Genomic DNA, 22,561 nt, shown 5'->3' on the forward strand with positions numbered 1-22,561 from the left:
TTTTGAACAGACCTCGTATACATAAAATAATAAATGCTCAAGAAATTACTGCGCATCTCTAACCACTTTCCTTCGAACCTATTTTTCCTGAGATTATTAGTGCAAGCGTCGCCACGAGGGGACTACTGCAAACAACGCCGCGTCACGCCATTGCTGTCCCAGGATATACAATCGCTGAGTCACATAACGCCACGTTTCCACGGTCGAGCGCTGCCTGGACACCGGCATAGCGAGACTATTAGGTGAGTTAACGCTGCATGGCTCAATGCGTCAGCCACGTCGCTGCGCTGCATCCGCCACGTGGGACCCATTTTGAGGAGCGACATTACGATCCTACGCATCTCCTCATAACTCGGCCGCATGGACGTTGCTTGTTTTTTTTTAATATATAATATAATACCTCGTAATAAATACCACATTAGCGCGTACCTAAATATGCGTTCTAGCTATGTGCCCTGTTGATAGAGTATGTACGCGCGCATGCGCCCCGCATTCCCCGAATGCGTATTACTAATGAATCCCGAGCGTGTTGTGTGTGATCTCAACGTTTAATCAGCATCGTGTGAGCTATAAGATAAGTTGCGACACGTATCTCATCAAATCGGCCGACGATCAGGCATCCAGTCACCGCACGGTGCGTCACTATATCCACATTGGTTACCCTTACTGATTAAGAGATGCTCAATTTGCATCGCACGTTTGTCCGCGATTTGACCAATCAGTAATTGCACCACATGTCTAGATGTGCGCTCACTTTGCGCTCGTTTTCTGATCTACTTAACGAGAATCGGTGTGGAACGACGATCGTCACTATCTCTCAGGCACGAATTTAATTACCCCACCCAAGTTCATTAATAGGCAAAATTTCCTAAGTCAACCGCTTTCTCAGAAATATTATAATAGTAAAATCGATGTCAAATCGACATCGATTTGACATCAATTTGATGATTTTGATGTCGATTGCATTATCATTTCTCACTGGGTATTAGTTATCGCGGGGCGTTCGACAAGCCCTAGAACAATCGCAGTGGACTCCCGTAATTCCCAATAATTCTGATTGATTGATCCCTACTCTATTACTTTTATTACTCTATTATTTTTCCAAGATTCCGTTTTCTGAAATTTCTGTCATGAGACAGCACCCTTAGGAGAAATTGAATTCCGCTGCGTCCCTCTGGTGACAATGTCACGTACTGTTTATAACTGAATGACTTTTTGAATATATTCTTTAAAGTTACCCAGGCATACCCAACTTCATTCAAAAAGCATATACAGTCTTTGTTGTTAAAGCCACTAAATTTATAAAGTACTATCTGTCATTTTGAGTCCAATATAATCCTTTAATGCTTTCCCTTCCATTCATTCCAATACATAAATTTGAAATTGTCACTATATTGGACTCAAAATGTTGGATGATTACGGTACTTTATATCTAGTGACTTTAGTTTGTAATAATTCAATATCGCTATATATAAGTCCGTACCGCAACTACGTAGTCAAAATCTGACATGGCATCAAACGATGAATCAAATGATGAATGTATATTCACGTTTATTATCTCATATATTTTCTTTCGCATTATCTTTTGTTACCATTTCTTCACAGATCTTAAGGTGTGCGTTGCATAAAAGTTAAAAGGAACCCTTTCAGGAGCAGTCAAGCATTACTACTGTTTATACAATTAACTTCACACTATTTTTGCTACTTTTTCCACAGGGGTGGGCAGTATTTGAAGTACATGTATTTAAATACATTTTTGTATTTCGTATTTCGTATTTAAGAATACTTTATTTGAGAGTATTTTGTATGTTGCACTTAAATACTTTTTTTTAGTATTTTGTATTTTAAATTTGTAAATAGTAAATTTAATTTATTACATTTACATTACATTTAAATTATGTGAAAATTTTTTTGATGAAAGTTAAAATCGCACTATTGTTGACTCAATCTAAAGTTCCATTTTACGCATTATGTGCATAATGCATCATTTATCCTTGTTTACATTTGATGAACAACCTTTAGCGTTGTGTCTTAGCCAGGAGTGAGCGTATTAAAAATACAATATATATTTAAAATATAATATATATTTAAAATACGTATTTAAATAGATTTTTATTCCATTGAGAGTATTTCGTATTTGAATACTTTTTTAAGAATATTTTGTATTTTATATTTAAGTACAATTTTTTTGAGTATGTTGTATTTTGTATTTAAATACAATTTTTTGAAATTTTCCACACATCTCGCGAATCGGTTATTATAACAGCGTTAATGTATATGTTACATAAAAGTTAAAAGAAACTCTATCCGTACTAGTCAAGTATAGTAATCATACTATTGTTTATACAATTAAACAAATGTGTAGGAAGTGTTGTGTTCCGAATTGTACATCGGATCAACAAGCATCATGTCACAAATTCCCAAAAGTCACAATGAGCTCTCATGAATAGATACAGAGTCTATATTTGTATTTTTTTAGATATGCGTGTACAAGTGAGTTTGTAAAAACATATAGTTTGTTATAAGCACTTTCGCGAAGAAGATTACATAGAAAACGATATTTCTTCAAATAATTGCTGAGCAACTTATAACAGCCTCTTGTACATTTATTAATAACAATAACATTTTATATTATTGTTGTTAATAAATGTACAAGAAGCTGTTATAAGTTGAAAAATAGAAATAGTATCAGATAATCATATTTGCAACGTAGCAAAAAGAATATCTCTAAAATATTCTAAAAAGGAAAGCGAAACAAAAATAAAGCAATAATATACAGGCAGATTGATTTAACCAATTCAAAATTTATCTTATTTTAATTTACATTCAGTGATGCAATCAATGAATATATTATTTTTTTGTTTTGCAGGAAATATTTTTATTCAGTGTTTACAACATTTTGATGACAATAAGACTGAAGAAAATTCGAAAGATCTTGTTTCTTTTCAATCCTTTTTGTGGCTTTGGAAGAGCGTTAAAAACAAATGCAATAGCAAACTTGAAATAACAAAGAAAAGAAATTATATAATATTAGCTCCAGCATCTCATGAATCAGTAGAGTCAGTAGATGTAAAATCTATGACAGTGTACGCTAGAAAAAAGGCATTGGCAGAAACAATTTTGATTTTTATGATGGGCACTGAGAAATAAATGAATTAAAAACTTTCTATACATGTGATAATTTTTGTCAGTCACAGTCGAGGATCGTCAGCAGAGGAATCGCGCATCCTCCCGTTCGGAGGGCGAGTGCGCACGCGAGCGGAAGAAGAGAACCCCCGAAGGAACATTACAGACACTAGTCGGGAGCATATGTCTCCGACGCGGAGCCAGTGGAGGAGCGGCCCGTACATCCCGCGCCAATCCAGAAAAATTTAGAGGCCTCAGACAAAAAAAGAGCCCGGAAAAATTGTATTGCGCGCTCTAAGATGCCAGGATTCGCGGTCCGTGAAGATTTGGCACGCGCTGATCGACAAAAATCAATCGACGTGACGGCACCCATGAGGAGAGAGGGGGGGGGGGAGAGGCGAATGGTTTGCATAAATCCGCGAGGAGCTCTCGGGCCTCACTTGTTCTATGGCTGAGTCTGACAATTGTAAGAGAATGTACGCCTTCCCCTGCCGACGTTATAGCGAGAAGATTAGAGACTATCACTGTCGAAAGCTGTCGTGTGCGGAGTAGCTGAGAATTCTGTATCCAAGGACGAGCGTTGCTATAAAGCTACCGATCCGGATTCGTAGCTTCGGATGGATCGCGCGTGAAAAACTCGCATGTTGGTAAACGACCGGTTTAATGACCGCCGTCTGAATCTGTGAAATTACGAGACACGTGCTATCCTGTCAAGCATTGATTTTAGGAGAATTATTCGTTATCGAATGGCGCTCGCCTCTCTTGTCGGTCGAGTTATTTTAGGCTTTCGTTTTCTTATATCGTTTGTGCCGTGTCGCGCTTTCGAGTTATCGTTCGGCTTCGCATCGACGTTATCCTTCCGGGATAATGTATTCCTTAGGATATATATATATATATATACTAGTTCTTGCACACTATCGAAAGATCTTGCAATAGTCGATAGTCATCTCCTAAGGTGACCATGGAGAGAAATAAAAACTCGTAGTATAAAGTACGGTTGCTGCCCGGCGTTAAAAATAAGTCGTAATTCGTGAAAGCAGATTATATCGAGTCCAGTGGAAAGAGCGAAGCTCCGGATATCGCATATAACCCGATCCGTTAAATACAATTGTTCTTTATTTCATTATTACTTGATGTGTGATTCTTGCAACCTATCTCTTTCGCCTTCTGCTATGGTCAGAGACATCTGCTACTTGTATCATTTTGAAGTGTGAACATTTCCTACTAAAATTCAGTCAACAGACGTCATCCTTGTTTACATATGTGCTTTTCTATAACTGAATTAAAATGGAACGTGATAAGTTTTCCGATGTGTACTTCTATACTATTTTGATTTTAAAAAAAGTGCAGCTGAAACTCATCGATTGCTTGCGGAAATTTATAGTGAATCTGCTCCATCGGAAACAGTATGTAGATACTGGTTTCGACGATTCAAAAGTGATGATTGACGTTCAAGACAAACAACGAACAGGTCAACCGAAAAAATTCGAAGATGAACAACTGCAAACTCTATTGGAAGAAAATCCAGCTCAAACACTCAAAGAATTGTCTCAACAACTCAAAGTCAATAAATCAACTATTTTACGACGTTTACAAGCTATGGGAAAGATTCAGAAAGAAGGAAAATGGCAGCACATGAATTGACCGAAAATGTCATTGCCAACCGTTTAAACATCTCAATTTCTTTGCTTGCAAAACATAACAAGAAGAGTTTCTTGTGGCGTATCGTGACCGGCGATGAAAAATGGATCTTTTTCAACAACCCAAAACGCAAAAAATCATGGATTGATCCTGACCAACCATCAATATCGATTCCAAAGCGAAATATCTACGGTCACAAAGCAATGCTCTGTATTTGGTGGGATATGGAAGGTGTCGTGTATTATGAGCTGCTTAAACCGAACGAAACAATCACCGAACATTATCAACAACAATTGAAACGTTTGAATGATAATTTGATGCAAAAACGACCATCAATTGCATTAAATCATCGAAAGTGATTTTACTTCATGATAACGCTCGGTCGCATATTGCTATAGCCGTGAAACAAACACTGATGGATCTCGAATGGGAAGTTCTCCCGCACCCAGTGTATTCTCCGGACTTAGCACCAAGCGATTATCATCTGTTCCGATCGATGCAACATGCTCTGGAAGATACGCACTTCCATAATTATAGCGAAGTCGAAAATTGGGTTGCTGAATGGATTCAAAAGACAGACCATTCTTTCGTCGTGGATAATTTCTGCCTGAAAAGTGGCAAAAAGTCATAGCTTCCGAGGGAAAATACTTTGATTGAAGTATTCATATATTTTGTTATTGAAATAAGTGCTCAAATACAAAGAAAAAACAGCGGCTTTTAATGCAACCCCCTAATACTTTATTCAGATACACCTATTTTGTATATATTCTTAACTTGTGAAATGGAAATAATAAGAAACTCCGCGCATTCTATTTTATTTTCTTTGCAATATTCAAAGAATTTTTTAAATATTCCAAAAAATTATAATATTAAAGTTGATTATAAAATTTGAAAAATCTCGCGCGGCGACGACAACAGATACATATTTCAACGAACATTATAATTCCTAACGGCTCTCGTAAACTGGACGTGGAGACATTTGCCGCAAAATGAGACGCGGTAACCAATAAGCTTACAGCTCCTGACATATTCATTGATTACTGTATCACATTTTCTCGCATGGCAAGTGTTTCCGTGTCCAGTGTACAGAAGCTATAAATTTATGGAAATAATTATCAATCATATAACGTGTAATTAATATATATTTCTACATGTGACAGCAGTTCATTACTCGAAAGCCAAAATATTCTTTAATGTCTCTGTAACAATGTTGCAAGATTTGTAAGATCTTGCGCCGTAATATGTATTATATATTACAATTCATAATACTTATAATGTTGCAGCGATATTACAGCGCAATCTGCAATATTGCAACATTTCTGCAATGTTGTTGCGGTTTCTATGCTATATGAATTGTCGTCACAACACGTGACGCCCCTGTGAGTGAGCTTACGAATTGATCGAGATCCTATTCATTCTTTTCCATTTCGTGCCGCCGAATCGTTGCGACGCCTCAGCCCGGTGCATACAGAGAAGGACGAGAGAGATTCCGGTTCACAAGTTTGACGGTTATCAGTGAGATTGCTCTTCGTTTTATAGGCTTGTAAAGTCTATGCATGCAATGGAGCGTAGGGTTACGTGCGTTCTGCCGCCGGCAATTTAGTGTTTGTGCAAAGTCCACCATAAGTGGCGTATTTGTGATGTATCAAATATACAGCATGACTGACGTCAAGCGTGAGGAGCTCTCGAGCTCGGTTGTAAAAGTAATATATTATTTATTGAGGATTGTTTTAGATCAATCGAAATAAACGTGCAATTGTCAGCGCCAATTCCTAATTCCGTTTGTAATTTGTTAATTTTTTAAATTTCATGAATGATTATGAACACTATTGATATATGATTTATTTTTTAGAATTCTTAAAAGTAAAAAAAATTAGCAATTTTATGAAATCATTGAGATAAAGAACAATAAAAATAAAATTACCTTAGAAGAAAAAAATCTGGAAAAATATGATACGAAAAAAAACCGAAAAAAACTCGTTCCTCAAAATTTCCGAGAATTTTTTCGTGAACACTAACAATGTGTGTATGTGCGTGCCGTTAAAAAAAAACAAAGAGTTTGACGCTGCGGAATTTTCGATTCTAATCTTGCGATAGAATGTTCGGAGTTACGATGTGAATGCGCGTGAATGTTGAGACTCAGCTAATTATTGAAACGACTTCGTGTTTTCTCGCGTCTGTTACAAGAGCGTTCTCGTTACCTACTCTTGCGATTCTGCATTCTAGCTGCTTGTTACTTTTTATTTTCATGTTCTCTAAAGAGATTTTTTTTCTCTAAGGAGTGCGGCCATCATTATTTTTGTTTTTTTTTGTACCTTTTCTTTTTATATTAAACGCATCGATAATTGCTATATTTGCGACGACTGTATTCTTTGGCTTCTTGTGCTTGTTTATCTCGTCAACCTTTCCACCGATACAGCCCTTACCTAAACATTCCGCCCCTCTGTCGTTAGGCAGAGCTAGTCAGCTCTCACGCGAGCGAGTTAGCATTCAACAAATGCGGTTATCATTCGTATTAGTGAGATCGATATTGCCTCAGAGCATGTCTGGCGCTCAATCTTGTCGCGATTCGCGATTCTCGCTCGACGTGAGGCGTACTTTTTTGTGTGAGGGCCTTTCCTTCCGCTCCAATTGATTCACTGTTTCTCAAGTGCGCTCCCGCATGCACTCCAATGAAGCCACTCCAAAAGGCGTGACAAACGATCGACTAATTTCGAGAATGATCATTACTTGTGATCAACTATTCATATATCAAAAAAATATGATTCTTGCTACGTATGTAGAAAAATAAGATATACGGACTGAATATACACTGCTCAAAAAAATTATGGCATAGAAAAATTGTGGGCAAAAATTGGCCAACTTTCACTAACGATAACTTTATCGAAAAATTATCGTAGAATAAGATTTTTTTTTTAATTAAAGCTTGAAATCTCTACTATAAGACACTATGGCCAAATTTTGAATTTGGTGCACCGTGCTACTGTAACTCTCAAATATATGAGGATGTTTTTGTCATTGAATTGCAAAGTTTGACGGAATGCACGGACTATGTAAAATTTGGTTTGGGGAATGCCGTTTGCAGCAATATAAAGTTTGAATTTTTTCCTTTAATTTGAAAAAAACGAGCCGTTGTGATTTTTTTTCGCAAAGTTACAGCATTTTAAAGTTATCCTTACATTTTTGACATCAACTGACGTTACCTCTATTACCGGATATGCATCACGACGAAGTTGTTGGATGGATTTTGTACGTTTCTACGCGTATGTAGATTTTGCACATTGTGTTTTTGTGTTTAAATTTCAATAATGCATATTGCCTCCGCATTGCTCGATTAATGTTTGCAATCGATTTCTCATATTAATGCAGGCTCTAATTTCTTTCTGCGAAATATCATTTCAGATTTGTACTAAATAATCATACATTAAGAGATTTGGTAAGACAATCTGTCAATCTGAGAGACTTATCATAAGCTCTAGTATAAATTTGGAATGACATTCTGTAGGAAAAAAATTAAAATTATGATCTGCATTAATATGAGAAATCGATTTAAAGGAGAAAATTCGCACTTTATGCCGTTGCAAGTGGCATTCTCAAAAAAAAATTACAAAGTCCGTGCATTCCATCAAATTTTACAATTTTTTTATTTGACAAACACATTCTTATATTTTAGAGAATTATAGTGGTAACAGTGCATCAAACTTAAAATCTGGCTAGTCTTAAAGTAAAAATTTCAAGATTTTTTCAATAAGAAAAATACGTCATCCTACGATAATTTTTCGCAAAGTTAGTCAAAGTTGATCAATTTTTGTCCACAATTTTTTTATCATAATTTTTTTGAGCAGTTTATAAGATATTTATAATTTTAAACGCTTCAGTCTTTCTTCATAAATTTATTTCTTTGTTTTTTTTTCTTACGATAGATTCTATTTACATGGCTTTCTTACGTGTAAAAAAATCGCGTGAAATAGGTGTGTGAGAATTTAATTAATTGGCAGAAAGAATTTTCTCAACAAAATAGAGATACTTATTATAAAAGGTATAATATAAAAAAGATTAAAGAAATTAATATTTTATTAATGTATTTTGTTATTATGATAAAAAAATAATATGAAAATGTATTAGGTGTTGGAATTAATTCGTAGCGTTTTTAATGAAAGAATGTTATTTATTTCACATGAGCATTAAAAAATACATTAATGAAAGTACTTCCCATCACTTGTAAAACGCTACGAATTAATTCCAACACCTAATATATTGCGTGTTTTATTCAAAAAATTAAAAATTATTTTAAAAAATTTAATAGAAATAACCATTTAGCTATGATAAAAACAAGTAAATTGTATTTGATTTAGATTGATATAGCCATATTGGATTTTGATAGTTGCGATACGGACTTATAGATGATACTGAATTACTATAAACGCTGTATATTTTTCTTGAATAAAGTTTGAGTGCCTAGAATCACATGAACAATGATTAATTAATTATTATGGTAAAGTATGTTTCATTTTAAAAGAGTGTTTGTCTAAACTATAAAAATATAATTGTTATTTTATTTTTTGTAAGATGTAAACTATTAATGTAGTTGTACTATTTAACTGCCAATTAATAGTACAAATATTGTTGTCGCAATTATATTTTTACTGTGTTGAGTACTAGAAATTGATAGCTATAATATTACTCTATAAAACTAATTATAAACACTATAATTGCTAATATTGCGAAAAAAATGATTGCCACAATTATTTTTTTTCTCGGCAGTGTGATGGTAAGTCTTGAAACGGTAGGCTGCACACATCAACGTCAAATATACAAAGTGTTAAGAAAAACCATTAGTATCAGTATTTATATGGTCGATGGTATACACATCATACTGAGTAAAAAAATCTTAGTGAGCATAGGTCGAAAGCTCAATCGTTTCTGAGATATCAACATTTTTGTATCTGGAGACACTGGTAGTATCTCAGTGCTAAGCTACGCGCAGCGACACTGCCATGACTGTATTATTAACCTTCAGTATCCACAAAAGGGTTAGCGTAACTCCTCCATAGATTTCCATAATTCAGACGTTTTTTTTCGACTCCTTTCCACTTACTGCAAAATATCTTTTGTGCTACGATATTTTAGACTTTCTAACTCAAAAATTCTTTTTTTTAATCTTTAAACGATAGATTAAAAAAGAATTTAGTTGAAATCGATGCATTACTCTGAAATAAAAGCAAAAGAAAATGGGTTACAAATATCCGGATGTGGGTAGATACTTTTTTCAGATGTGAATAGTGAGGGTTAACATAAATGACTTATTGGCTTCTTCATGTCGCATGCGATATTTACTTCAGTATTTATCAATTGCATTTTGTAGGCCTTCATTCGATATATACTTCATAACATTTCATCGGCAATCAGTCAGTTGTTATCAACGGATGATTGAGAATCTATTATATATATTTGATGATTACACGGTTATATATTATCGTAGTTAAAAATGTCAACGTATTATTCTAATCAAGACATGACAAATATATATTTTTTGTACGCCCTGCAATATCCTGTTTAGGGAAGCCTCCTCCACTGACCTTGACCTTGATATGTTGTCAAGGACATAATCCCGAGTAACCTCCAACAGATTTTAGCCGTCGCTCGTTACTCGTTTAAAAGTTATTAAAAAAGAAAGTATGTGAAAAATGATGTTTTTTCACTGTATTTCATTGTACTATATAATACAAAAATTTTCTGCTTTAAAATATATTTTATTATGCATGCGAAGCGATTCTCACCTCACTTCCCCCATGCTAAGAGGCGCGCGAGTTTCACGCGAAGCAATTCTCATCCCACCTCTCCCCTTGCTTAGGAGCGCACGACTTCCACGCGAAAAAATTTGGAGAAATGGGATGAAACTCGCTTCGCATAAAAAGTCCTGTGCTCCTAAACAGGGGGGAAAAATGGGAAAGATAGGTGTCGCTTTGCGGGGAAATTGTGCGCCAAGCAGATGGGGAGGTAAAAGTCGTTTCGCGTGAAAAATTATTACGTAAGTAAGGAAGGATATAGAATTGTTTCAATATTATACAAGGTATTTGGAATTTAAATATCAAAATTACAGGAACATATAAGGAATCAAAAAGAACAAGAAAAAAATGTCTTATAGAGATATACTCGTTTTTTATTCATTTAAAAAAAAATCATAAAAAAGGCCAAACGTAGTTTTCATTTTTATATTTTCTCATTACTTATTCACGTTGTATTCACTTGCTTAACGTATTGTTCAAAATGTTGGCTTCTTGCAGCAATACAAGCATTGCATCCAGTATGGACAGTTCGTGTTGCAGCTAAATACTAATCTGGCGATATTTGGTGCAGCCTTGAATCGATTTCTTAATTGTTCTCTTGAGTTGGTTTGGACGACGAATAAACTTTCTGCTTCAGTATCCCCTCCACACAAATAAGTCCAGTGGTATCAAATCAGGCGATCGGAGTGATCAAGGTACTACTCCTCCACCTGTCTAACCCATCGTTGTGGAAAATGTCTCTCTAGCCAAGCTCGAGTAATTCTGCACCACAAAGAGCTGGACATGTGGTTTCTATCAAGTTGAAACCACATTTCAATCCGTCGTTACAAGTGGATGTCTTCCAAATAATTAAAGAAATCAGTCTCCAAATAATAATCTGTACATCTGGATGTACCTAATTTATCGAATAAAAAAAATAATTCCCAGACAAAAACAAACAAAAAAACTTTTCAGCTGAAAACGGAATTGTTATTGTCTTCTTGTACGATTGTAGCGATTTTAATATTTTAATAATACTTAAGGACAGTGCAAGAACGAAGCAACTATATTTTGTCTTTTTTGCGATTTTCTCCAAAACGAAGCAAAAATGAGCATATCTCTACAAGACATTTTTCTTAGTTTATCGTAATCTCTATCGTATCTTAGATTTTCTACACACTTCAGAAGTTTTGACATTTAATTTCTATCCTGTATATAGCAAAAATAAGACGTTATTTTTCAAACTTTTTTTAAATAACTTTTTAACGAATACCGGTTAAAACTTGTTGAAGGTCATTCAGAGTTGTGACCTTGACAACATATGTAAAGTTAATTGGAGAAGGATCATCTAAACAGGATATTTACCAGTCCAGCTAATGGAAATGCTTCTGTTGCACGACGTCTTTACGTCGAAAAATTTCCTAATCGAAGAGTTTTCTCTCATACACTGTTTCAAAATCTTCATCAACGTCTTTGTGAATCAGGCTTATTTAGAATTAATCGAGACTCTGGTAGCCCTAAATCTCCACCCCCAATATAGATAATCGCATTTAAATATAGCAAATAAGTCATTCATGATGTTAACATATAAAAATATTTATATTTTGATTGAGTTTTTGACCTATGTTCACTAAAGTTTTTTTTACTCAGTATGGTGTACCATCTATCATATAAATGCTGAATGGTTTTTTTATGAACACCCTGTGTATGCTCATCCATCTTATTCTCCAAATCTTGCACCGAGTGATTTTCACTTTTTTCCTGCCCTTAAAAAATGTTTGAGTGACAAAAACAATGAAATCAAGGCTGAATTAAAAGTCATAGTTCCGTTCCAAAAAGATACATTCTTTTATATTTCTGATAGTATATCAAAAAACTAATGTCATATTGCAAATGTTTACAAATTAATGATGATTATATGAAAAAAAAACTTAAGATATAAGTTAATAAAATAAGGTAGTTTCATAATTGTCTTATCCTTCATTTTAATTTTCTATGATTGGGACTCTTACTTTTAAAATGCCCCTCGTAAAAATAAATAATAAATTCATATAAGGGTTAAATGAGTCAATGTTGTCGGTGCCAAAAAAATATATTGTTACAATTTACAAAAGTCTTCCAAACGTTTCAGTTTTCAACGGAACCATCTTCAATAGATACATAAATTATATTATTGAGAGTGTGCATTAATTTTAAAGGATTTTCAAGAGACGGCGTAACTAGTACTAGTCGCTGTGACGTTGCGAGCGTTGGTTGCGGCGCTACGAGCGTTAGCTGCGGCGCTGAAGTTGGTCCTTCTTTTCAGTTCTTCTTCCTTTTCGCTCTCTCTGGTGTCATGGCGTACTGCGTGCAGACTTCGTGTAAGTCTCTGCGGTAGTTAGTAAGTTAAAACTCGGAAGTTAAGGTTCCGAATTACTTTGTGTACATTGCGAGATCGATACCGATCACCGTCTTGTGATAATTGTTAGCGTCGTCGGATAAATACTCAGTGTATATTTTCTTAAATTCCTATTAACCTCGCGACGCAATGCCGGCATCCGAGCCGCTTTACGCACGCAATCACGTCTATATTTTTGTAATCTATATTTGTTAAATAATTAGTCAAGTTTGTATTAAATCGCCTTATGGCATAACAGTCAGAATTAGTGAGTAGCATTCATTTGCAACCTAACGATTTCCCGCCAATTGTCCTTCGTCGTTAGTTGGTAATCGCCAGCGCCCAGACACTCTCGGCGCCATATTGGGCACATCAGCCGCACCAATAACCACATCGCATCGGGTCATATTGTTGCTATCTTTGTTCAAAACACCATTGTTTTCTTGCTTCCATTTAAAGAAAAATGCTGCTGAAAGGAAGGCTGTCAGAAGCTTATGGTAATTATATCCATCTATTTCAACATGTAAGTACTGGTTTCGACAAAAAAGATAATTTTGACATGAAAGACAAGAAACGTCTAAGCCAGCCGAAAAAATTTGAAGACGAAGAAGTGGAAGCTTTACTCGATCAAGATCCGAATCAAATGCAAGAAGAATTTGCAGAATCATTAAATGTTGATCAATCAACGATTTCCATTTGAAGGCTATTGGAATGATTCAAAAGCAAGGAAATTGGGTGCCGTACGAGTTGAAGCTAAGGGACGTCGAAAGGCGCAAAATAATCTGTGAATTGTTGCTTCAAAGATACAGAAGAAAAAGTTTTTTGCATCGTATCGACAAGTGATGAAAAATAGATACGCTATGATAATCCGAAGCGCAAAAAATCATGGTGCAGGTCAGGCAAATTATCAACATCGACGGCAAAGCCAAATATTTATGGCGCCAAGCTCATGCTCTATATTTGATGAGATCAGCTGGGTGTAATGTATTATGAGCTGCTCCAACCCAACGAAACCATCATTGGAGAACGCTGCCAAGAATTGATGCAATTGAGCCAAGCATTGAAGCAAAAACGGCCAGATTACGCGAAAAGACACGACAAAGTGATTTTCTAGTACAACGACGCTCGGCCACATGTTGCGAAATCGCTTAAGGAAACATTAGAAGCGCTTAACTGGGATATCACATCCGTCATATTCTTCGTCATATTACTCCTTCCGATTACCACCTATTTCGATCAATGGCCTGTTTGAGAAACGTTTCCATTCTTATGAAGATACCAAAAAATAGGTCGATTCTTGGATAGCTTCAAAAGATCGTTCTTTCGGCATAGAATCCATCTATTACCAGAAAAATGGGAAAAGTAGTGGCTAGCGATGGACAATATTTTGAATGATCAATTTATAACCATTTTTTTACAATAAAGCCGTATTTTTACCAAAAAATCCTTTAAAATTATTACACATTTCCAATACATATGTTATCATCTTACGTCTGTTCCTCGTCGTTCCATAAAAAACTCATTGCAATTACTTCATGTTAGAATGCATTCGGAATAGAGATCCCTATCATATCGAGTGAACATTCTTGTGTAAATTATGGAAGTGAAGTCTGGCTTAGAATATATGAAAATTGATAGACCGTCAGGACGAAAGCTTACATGTCAGCGGAATGGAATAATGAGGAACAGACGCAAGATGTTAACAACATATGTAATATAATTTATGTATCCATTGAAGATAGTTCCATCGAGAATCGAAACGTTCGAAAGACTTTTGTAAATTGTAACAATATATTTTTTCGGCACCGACAACATGCATTGGCTCATTTAACCCTTATATGAATTTTTTGATAAATTATTAATTCGCTGAGCCTCTAAAATTTTATAATTTTAATTTTAAATATAAAATATTAATATAAAAACATTTATGGCTCTCACCTGCCTGTGCTGCGATTTTTCCCAAAAGATTGTCTGGCATTTCTATTCTTACTAAAATACTCTTTGTCAATTTCACTTTCTATATGTGAGTCATCTCTGGATTTACCGTCCAGGATATCATGCTTTCGCACTTCTCTACTTTTTCTTCGCGTTTTAGTATGAGGCCCGCGTTCATTTGACTCTGGATTCATCTCAAAATCACCATACATTCTTTTCATTAACGCTTTATTTTCGTCAATAAAACGTTCTATGCGGTCTCTGCAAAAATCGATTTAATTAAATTACAATTCATGTTAGTTAATTGCACATTGCCCTTAAGTTTTCTTACTTTCTCCAATAAGTTTTGTTTAACTGTAGTTAGATGTAACATTATCTCTAGAAGCATATTAAAAAGTAACAAATAGAATTATAAAGATTATGCGTTTCGCGGATTTTCTCTGTGTCCAGATCCATTCTTGGAATGTTTTGGGCATTCCAAAAATGGATCTGGATACGGAGAAAACTCGCAAAATGCATAATCTTTATATAAAAAACATTCGTGGAAGTCTTAAGAATATCAACAAATAGAATTATTCATACGCACATTGGATATGTGTTGCCAGCAGTCGGACAGAACAATTGATGATATCTCTTGATACATGGTGCGCCCCGTATCAAGTCTCCTCTCAGTTCAGCACCCAAAACTATCGAAAGTGCAGTCCATAATATCTACGAATCAATACATTTATTAATTACAACGTGATATCGCAAAATATTGGATAGCACGAAGAGAAAATGATTTGTATTTGGTATAAAATTGCTATCATAATTGCAATTATTCAAATTTTGCAACAAAATTTAAAATTGTTCCTTTGACAAAATATGAAAAAATATTATTGAAAATTAAAATAAAATCATTTTTTATATAATAATCTTGTCCTCTTTTTCTTCTTCTTATGTTAGGCACCTAGCCTATGTCAAATCTATCGCACATGCTTGTGATGATCACGCTAATTATTCAATTGTCACAAATATATGGGATCTACAGTTTTAAAGCCGGTTCCAAACCGCGGATTTCTTGAAAAGTATTTCTATGGGTAAAGATATTTTCGGGAGTCTGCTGACCTTTTCTAAGAGGAGACACGAGCGTAAATACTTTGGTTACTATCAGGGATCGAACTCAAGATCCCTGGCACGACAAATCAGTGTGCTGTCTACCATGCCACACTTGCGTTCAATTTAAAAGAATGTATTAAATATTTATATTTCAGCAAATTTTATTATTAGCAAATTGTATTGTATAGCGAAATCATTACTGCTTCAATAACAAGATAAGAATCTACTAATAATTTACAAATTTAACTTTGCATAAATAAAACTGTTCTTCTGACAAATTATTCTGTTGCCTGTATAACAACTGATGATATTTGCCACGATGGCACATAATAGGCTGTAAAAAAGGACATTTTTATTTCACATATTTATATATTCAAAAGATATCAATGATTTAATATCATACGACATCTATATACATATTCTTACTATATTAGTGTTAACTAATTTGAAATAGAACATACCAGCTTGATCAAAAAGTTTCCGGAAGAGACCACCAGGTGATGCTCTGAGTCAGCTGATTTGAGTTCTTTTCTTTGGCTAGGTTGCCACATCTATCATTGACATTTCCATCAAATTTTATCGCCATAGCTTGACATTTGTAAAAATTACACCGTCTTGAGTACATCTACCTCTGCGTGTGTTTTCGATTTTTTACAGTTTTAAAAATGGAGTTGAATTTGCAATAACGAGTTTGCAACAACGAATACCATCCAACAGCCATCGAATTCACCCGATATGGCTCCCTGCGATTTTTTTTTGTTCGATCGAGTCAAAAAACCTGCGGGGAACGCGTTTTAATAGCCGAAAGGAGGTAATGAAAAAATCGAAGACGGCTCTGATGGCTATACCAATAATAGAGTTCCAGAAATGTTTCGAGAGGATCAAGCGCTGGCATAAGTGCGTTGCAGTCGCTGTAGAGTACTTTGAAGGGAACAATATCACTTTTGATGAATAAACTTGTATTTTGAATTTTCTGAATGAATTCCGGAAACTTTTTGATCAAGCTAGTATATGAAATATTTTTATATATACCTTTTCTACAAAAAAACAATCAAATTACACATTCTCATAAACATACCCAAGAAAATTGAAACATAAAGAAACTGATACATAAATCCACGCTATCGGCATAAATGTACAATTCTGATATATCTTTTTTATTTTTTTCATTAGTCAACACACGGGAAAAATTTATGTGATTTTTATTAGAGGTAATCTTTCTTCATTTATTCACAAACAAAAAATTGAAAAATAAACCAATTCAGAATTCCTCGAAATTTAAAACAATATTAATTACAAATAAGTCATTTTATCATTGACAGTGAAGTAACTTTGACGAATGCATTGAATTATTCTATTATATTTCAATTTTTGGTAAATGTACTGATTAGGATGAATATCTAATGACATATTATATATTGTCAAGGTGATGTTATGACTCTAAGTGACCTTCAACAGGCTTCAGCCGTTACTCATCGTTCGTTAAAAATTATTAACAATCAAAGTTGGTGATTATTTCACTACTTTATGTGAAAAGTTGGACGACTATAGACAGGAGGGAGGTATAGAGTGAACCGACTAGAAGAGTACGATTTTCTACACGATGCGGAATCTACTTCACCTCTTCTCCTTGCACGACCTCGACGCCTCTAAGCAGGAGGGTATATGTAGACCTTGATTTACGTGAAAGTCGTGCGCTCCTAGGCAGGGAAGTGGGATAGACCTCTCTTCACGTGAAAAGTTGAATATTTTGAAACAGGGAAGGTATAGGATATTACTTAATATTGAATATGTATAGCAAAAATGTGATGTTATTTCTTAAATTTATTTTATTAATAACGTTTTTTACGAATAATGAACGACGATTAAAATCTGTTGGAGATCATTCAGAATCATAACCTTGATCATAATATATATGGTCAATGGAGCTCGGTCTTCTAATCAGTATTTTTATCCAATTTTCTAACTAATTTTTTAATATTTTCTAGATTGCCGAATTTACAACTGTCAAAATTTAATATGCTGTTGCAACAATGGAGTCTAAGATACACATAATCCTTTCCATTCTATGGAACTGATTTGAGAGTTTCAAGGATTTCTAAATACCTTTATCCTTTGGCTTGCAGCTGATTATAGAAAACATTTGCGGAGATAATGCGTGTTTGCGGATATTATTGGAAGTGTAATTGATTATATCTTGTAATGTGACAATTTGTGTCCATTACTGGCGAGAAGCCGTCAGCAGTAGAATCGCGTATCCTCCCGGCTAGGAGGGCGCGTGCGAGTGGATCTGCGAATGTAATTGTCTGTTCTTGTTTAATATTTCTTCTCTTTTTGTCAAAACTTTTTTTTTCTTTAGTGATTAGTCTCACAATTAAGGTTCAGATCGCCACGGATCGCACTCGCCAGCTATTATGTCATTCTGTAATTATGTCGTCTCACCCGTCAGTGGGGGAAAGAAGACAATATCGGAAGAAAGAAAGAAGAGGCGACGCTACATTGGAAGGCCGCCCACACGGAAGTCCGGACACGTAGGTCGTATTGTTTTGAATTTGTTTGTAATCCGCTGCCACCTTAAAACCTTCTTATATCGCGCACTCCTTGCAGAATTTGACTGGAGGCGAGAATTCCCGGCCATCTAAAGGACCGTACGGACGTCCGTCAGGAGTATATGTCCCTGACGTGAAGTTGCCATGACATTTCCCTGCCAGCCCGGGAAGTTTCGGGACCTTAGGCAGAAAAGCAGCCCTTAGAAGAAAATTATATTACGCGCATTTAAGAGCAAGGATTTGTAACACACGCGGACAGCGTAATAAGCAGGAGCGTGACGGCCCCCTGAGGGGAGGAGAGAAAGAGGGGCAAACGGCCTGCATGAATCCACAACAAGCTCCCGGGCCTCACTCGTACTGTGACTGAACCGACGATTTGTAAAAAACGTGCCGCTGACGAGAGAATTTTCGAGAATTACTGCTGCGAGCGAGATTGCCGAAAAGAAAAGCGGAAGGAGTAGGACCACGAGAATAAGACTAGCGTCGCCATCGCTGCTGTAAAGCTGCCGGTCCAAGTTCGTAACTTCAGGTGGATCACAGATTCGCCCGGCGTTAGTAAGTCTCTTTCGTGAAAATTGATTATATCGAGTCCAGCGGAGGGAGCGAGGCTCCGGAGATTGTAATCGATTCATGTAACCGATTCGTTAAATACAACTGTTCTTTATTTCTTTATTATCTCAGGTGTGATTCTTACAACCTATTTCTCTTGTCCTCCGACAATTTTTCCACTTTTGACGACCCACCCCTGTCGTCGCAAATTTAGGAATAAAAGTTAAGAAGATTATCGAAAGAGTGGCACGCTCTCTCGTGCCTGGCGCTCAATTTATTTAGTGAAAACCTAAGAGATTTGCCGAAAATCCGCCGTCGAAATATTACGTTGTCGAGTGAAAAAGTACGTTTTACGTAAGAGGAGAGCTAAGAGGACACGACGAAGTTGTGCCGTCGCTCGCGAACACGGTTACAACCTTTAGTGATATTACGTTGATGACTTAAATCTGAGCTTAAAACGTTCGTATTTAATATTAAATGTGACTAATGTGAATTAAAGTTTTGAATGAAGAATTTGTGCATCTCACAATGTGTTTTTTTTTGCGCTAACTTCTAAAGCTTTTATTTATAATTAATATTATCTTTCCTCTTTTTTACACTTCATAATATGGATAGCGTTCCGAAAAAGTGAACACCCCGATTTTCTTGTCGCTTGACATACTACTATATTTTGCCTGATGCCCTGATTACACATATGAAAATTGTCGACAATGTCATTTTCAAGGTCAAATATTTAAAAACCGATTTTTTCCACATTTTTCGAGTGTTTCACGTGCGCCGCTAAGCAAAGGTGGAGGTGAGGTGAAAGTCGCTTCGCGTGGAAGTGAGGTGGAAATCGTAAAGAAATTGTACGTCCTATCCATTTTTCAGTACAACATGTACTGACAAACATGCTGAGTAGTGACGCTTAACCAGATGATTGCGCAGCAAATGTCAAAATGATCTTGTAATTTTCATTATCATATTCGTAATCAGCACATCAAAATACAGCAGTATACTAATCGACAATAAAATCGAAGGATTTACCCTTTTGGAATTCCACCCAAATATCTTAATGTTACAGATTTCTCTTTTTTGAACGCTGTGTATGAACGCAAGACTTCCAAACTATTTAAAAAATATATTAATCATGAGAACATTTTTTTATACATATTTACGTTGCTTTAATTGAAACGTACTTGTGCTGGAAACAGCGATCATCAATGATTATACAATAATTGTCCGAAGTCTTACAAATTAATTGTTAAAAGATGATAAGAATAACTTTCTTTAAGAACAGTTTAATATCTCGATAGTACAATATTTCTTAAAGTAACGTACATCTTAATAAGAAGGAAAGGGAAATTAGTGGAGAAAGAGAAATCATTTTTTCAGTGGGAGAGGAAAACGTTGTTTATAATAGAAAGAAAAATGTCTAGAAACCGATCTATGTCACTTTGCACATTTATACCGAAATCTTATCTTTTTACCTGTGTCATTTCGGATATCATCCATTTATGATAGGATTGTTCTAAATCTGTGATGTTAATATTGAGAGTTGGATTTGATCTGTCGTCATGATAGCATTCTGTTATGGTCTCTCGTGTTTTAGCTAATCGCGATTTTCGTGTTCTACTCTTGAATATAATTTTGCTGCCTATTTTGTGCTTTTAGTGCTAATTTCTGTGCATCGAATAGTGTTGTTTCGTATTGCGATAGTCGGCACGTTATTTTATTAGTTTGCCTCGCATTGTGTCCTGCACTATATATGTAAGCTTGCTTCTCCGTTTTCGCGCCGTTATGTTCTGTTTTTCTCTCCGCATATTTGTGCTTGTAAGTACGCGATACTTCTGCTTTTGCATTTCTGTTTGTATCTTCAGCGTTTTATCCTGCGTATCGTAACTCTGTAATTCTTAATTCCGTAGTTTGCATAATTTCTGAAAATAATTGTATACTTATTTTCATCTTCTCTATTTCTATTTCTTGTCATTTTAGATTAGTTATACTTCCTCATATTTAGTTTACCCTTCGTTCAATCATTTCGTAACAACACTGAATCAACATGTTTCAAATGTAAACACTTTATTTCACGTTCCGATATCTGTATTTTTTGTAAAACGGATAACAACGCTTCACCCCCTTCGGCCATTGTGGAACCATGTCCGTTTCATCTGTGTCTGTTCCTCCTGATCGCACCTCTACTGACTTGCGTCCGTCTGCTTCTTTGTCTGGCGTTCTCTCGCCCCAGCTCAATCGCCTCTCTCTTGTCACGCGGCCGTCTGCTCTGATCATTTGGCGTCTTCAAGTTCTCCCGACATGTCATCCGCTATCGCCAACCTTCGGTCTACATTGTCTTCTCTATGTTCTTCCCCGGCTACTCTGGGGGAGAGCATTGCATCATTGGAATCGAGGGTCAAACATATCGTCCGGATTGATAGAAAAATTAACTCCGCCCTTGACTCCGGAATTATTGGTCTTGGGCCGATTGGTCGACGACTCGAGATTGCTGAATCCGCCGTCGAGTGTCTTGCTATTGCTGCTGAGCGCACGTCGAGCGAATTATGCACATTGGCTGCTGGACATGCTATCCTGGAGGATCGCTTCAGTCGTCTTAAGGTCTCTGTCCACATCCGGGCCTATTCCTGATCCTGACTCCGTTAATATCGGTGAGTTAGCCGTCCGTCTTGATAGATTTGAGAATGAGAAGTACGATCACGAGCTGATCATTTTCGGAATACCCGTCATCTCATCCGACTGTATTAACATTGTCTCTCTTATTGCCGCTTCACTCGGTACCTTTCTATCTCTTGCCGAGGTTATCGGCGCATTCAGGACCCTTGATCGTTCCCTGTCATCAAGTCCACTAATCGTCAAGCTGAGTACTATCGCCAGGAAGAATGAGCTTCTCATCTGCGTACGGCGCCATCATAATCTTTCGACCTCAGATGTGCTCCTTGGCAGTCCATCATATCTCTCTACGAACGTGCTACTGACCCAGAGCGACGCATTTACAGTGAGACTCGACGAGTGGCACCACGTCATGGTATAAGGAGTGTATGGATACGACGTGGGATCATATATTTTTGTTGCTCTGAGCGGTTGTCTACCTTGCGCTATTTCTCCCCCAATTTTTTCTCGTGTAGCGGCTTCGGAGTCTCCGTCTTTCCTTCATCTAGTATTTCTCTTCAAGTTTCTCCTCATTATCATACTTCTTCTATTGCCTTCACCGCTTGACTATCCCCCTCCTCCCTTTCACCCCTCCTGTTTCTGTCGATCTCCTCCCTAATGCATTTCTCGTTGGTCACATCAATTCCGTTCTCTTGTTCCACATTATAATCTTTTGAAAAATTCTTCTCTCTTATTCTTCTCGCCATTTTAACCTTGTTGTTGGGAAAACTTGGTTACTACCGTCGATTCTATGGTCTCTTTTCTGAATACACATTTTTCCACTCGAATCGCGTCGTCAGTCATGGCGGAGGCATTGTATTATACATCGATGGTTCATTCTCTGTCTCTCCGATTCGTTTCGACGCTCGTCC

General features: G+C 36.1%; 1 protein-coding gene across 1 annotated transcript in view; it reads right to left on the reverse strand.

Annotated features, from left to right (window-relative positions):
* Positions 1–22,561, reverse strand: part of spz3 (Spaetzle domain-containing protein 3) — a 279,567-nt gene that overhangs the window by 63,558 nt on the left and 193,448 nt on the right. Inside the window, exons 4-5 of the mRNA XM_087407075.1 lie at positions 15,434–15,558; positions 14,851–15,108 (exon numbers count right to left, since the gene is read on the reverse strand). Coding sequence (XP_087263201.1) covers positions 14,851–15,108; positions 15,434–15,558 — 383 coding nt within the window. The remainder of the gene's footprint in view (positions 1–14,850; positions 15,109–15,433; positions 15,559–22,561) is intronic.

The sequence above is a fragment of the Acromyrmex echinatior genome, chromosome 6, assembly GCF_024713525.1.
Source record: "Acromyrmex echinatior isolate Ae372 chromosome 6, ASM2471352v2, whole genome shotgun sequence".
In the NCBI taxonomy this organism is placed as follows: domain Eukaryota; kingdom Metazoa; phylum Arthropoda; class Insecta; order Hymenoptera; family Formicidae; genus Acromyrmex; species Acromyrmex echinatior.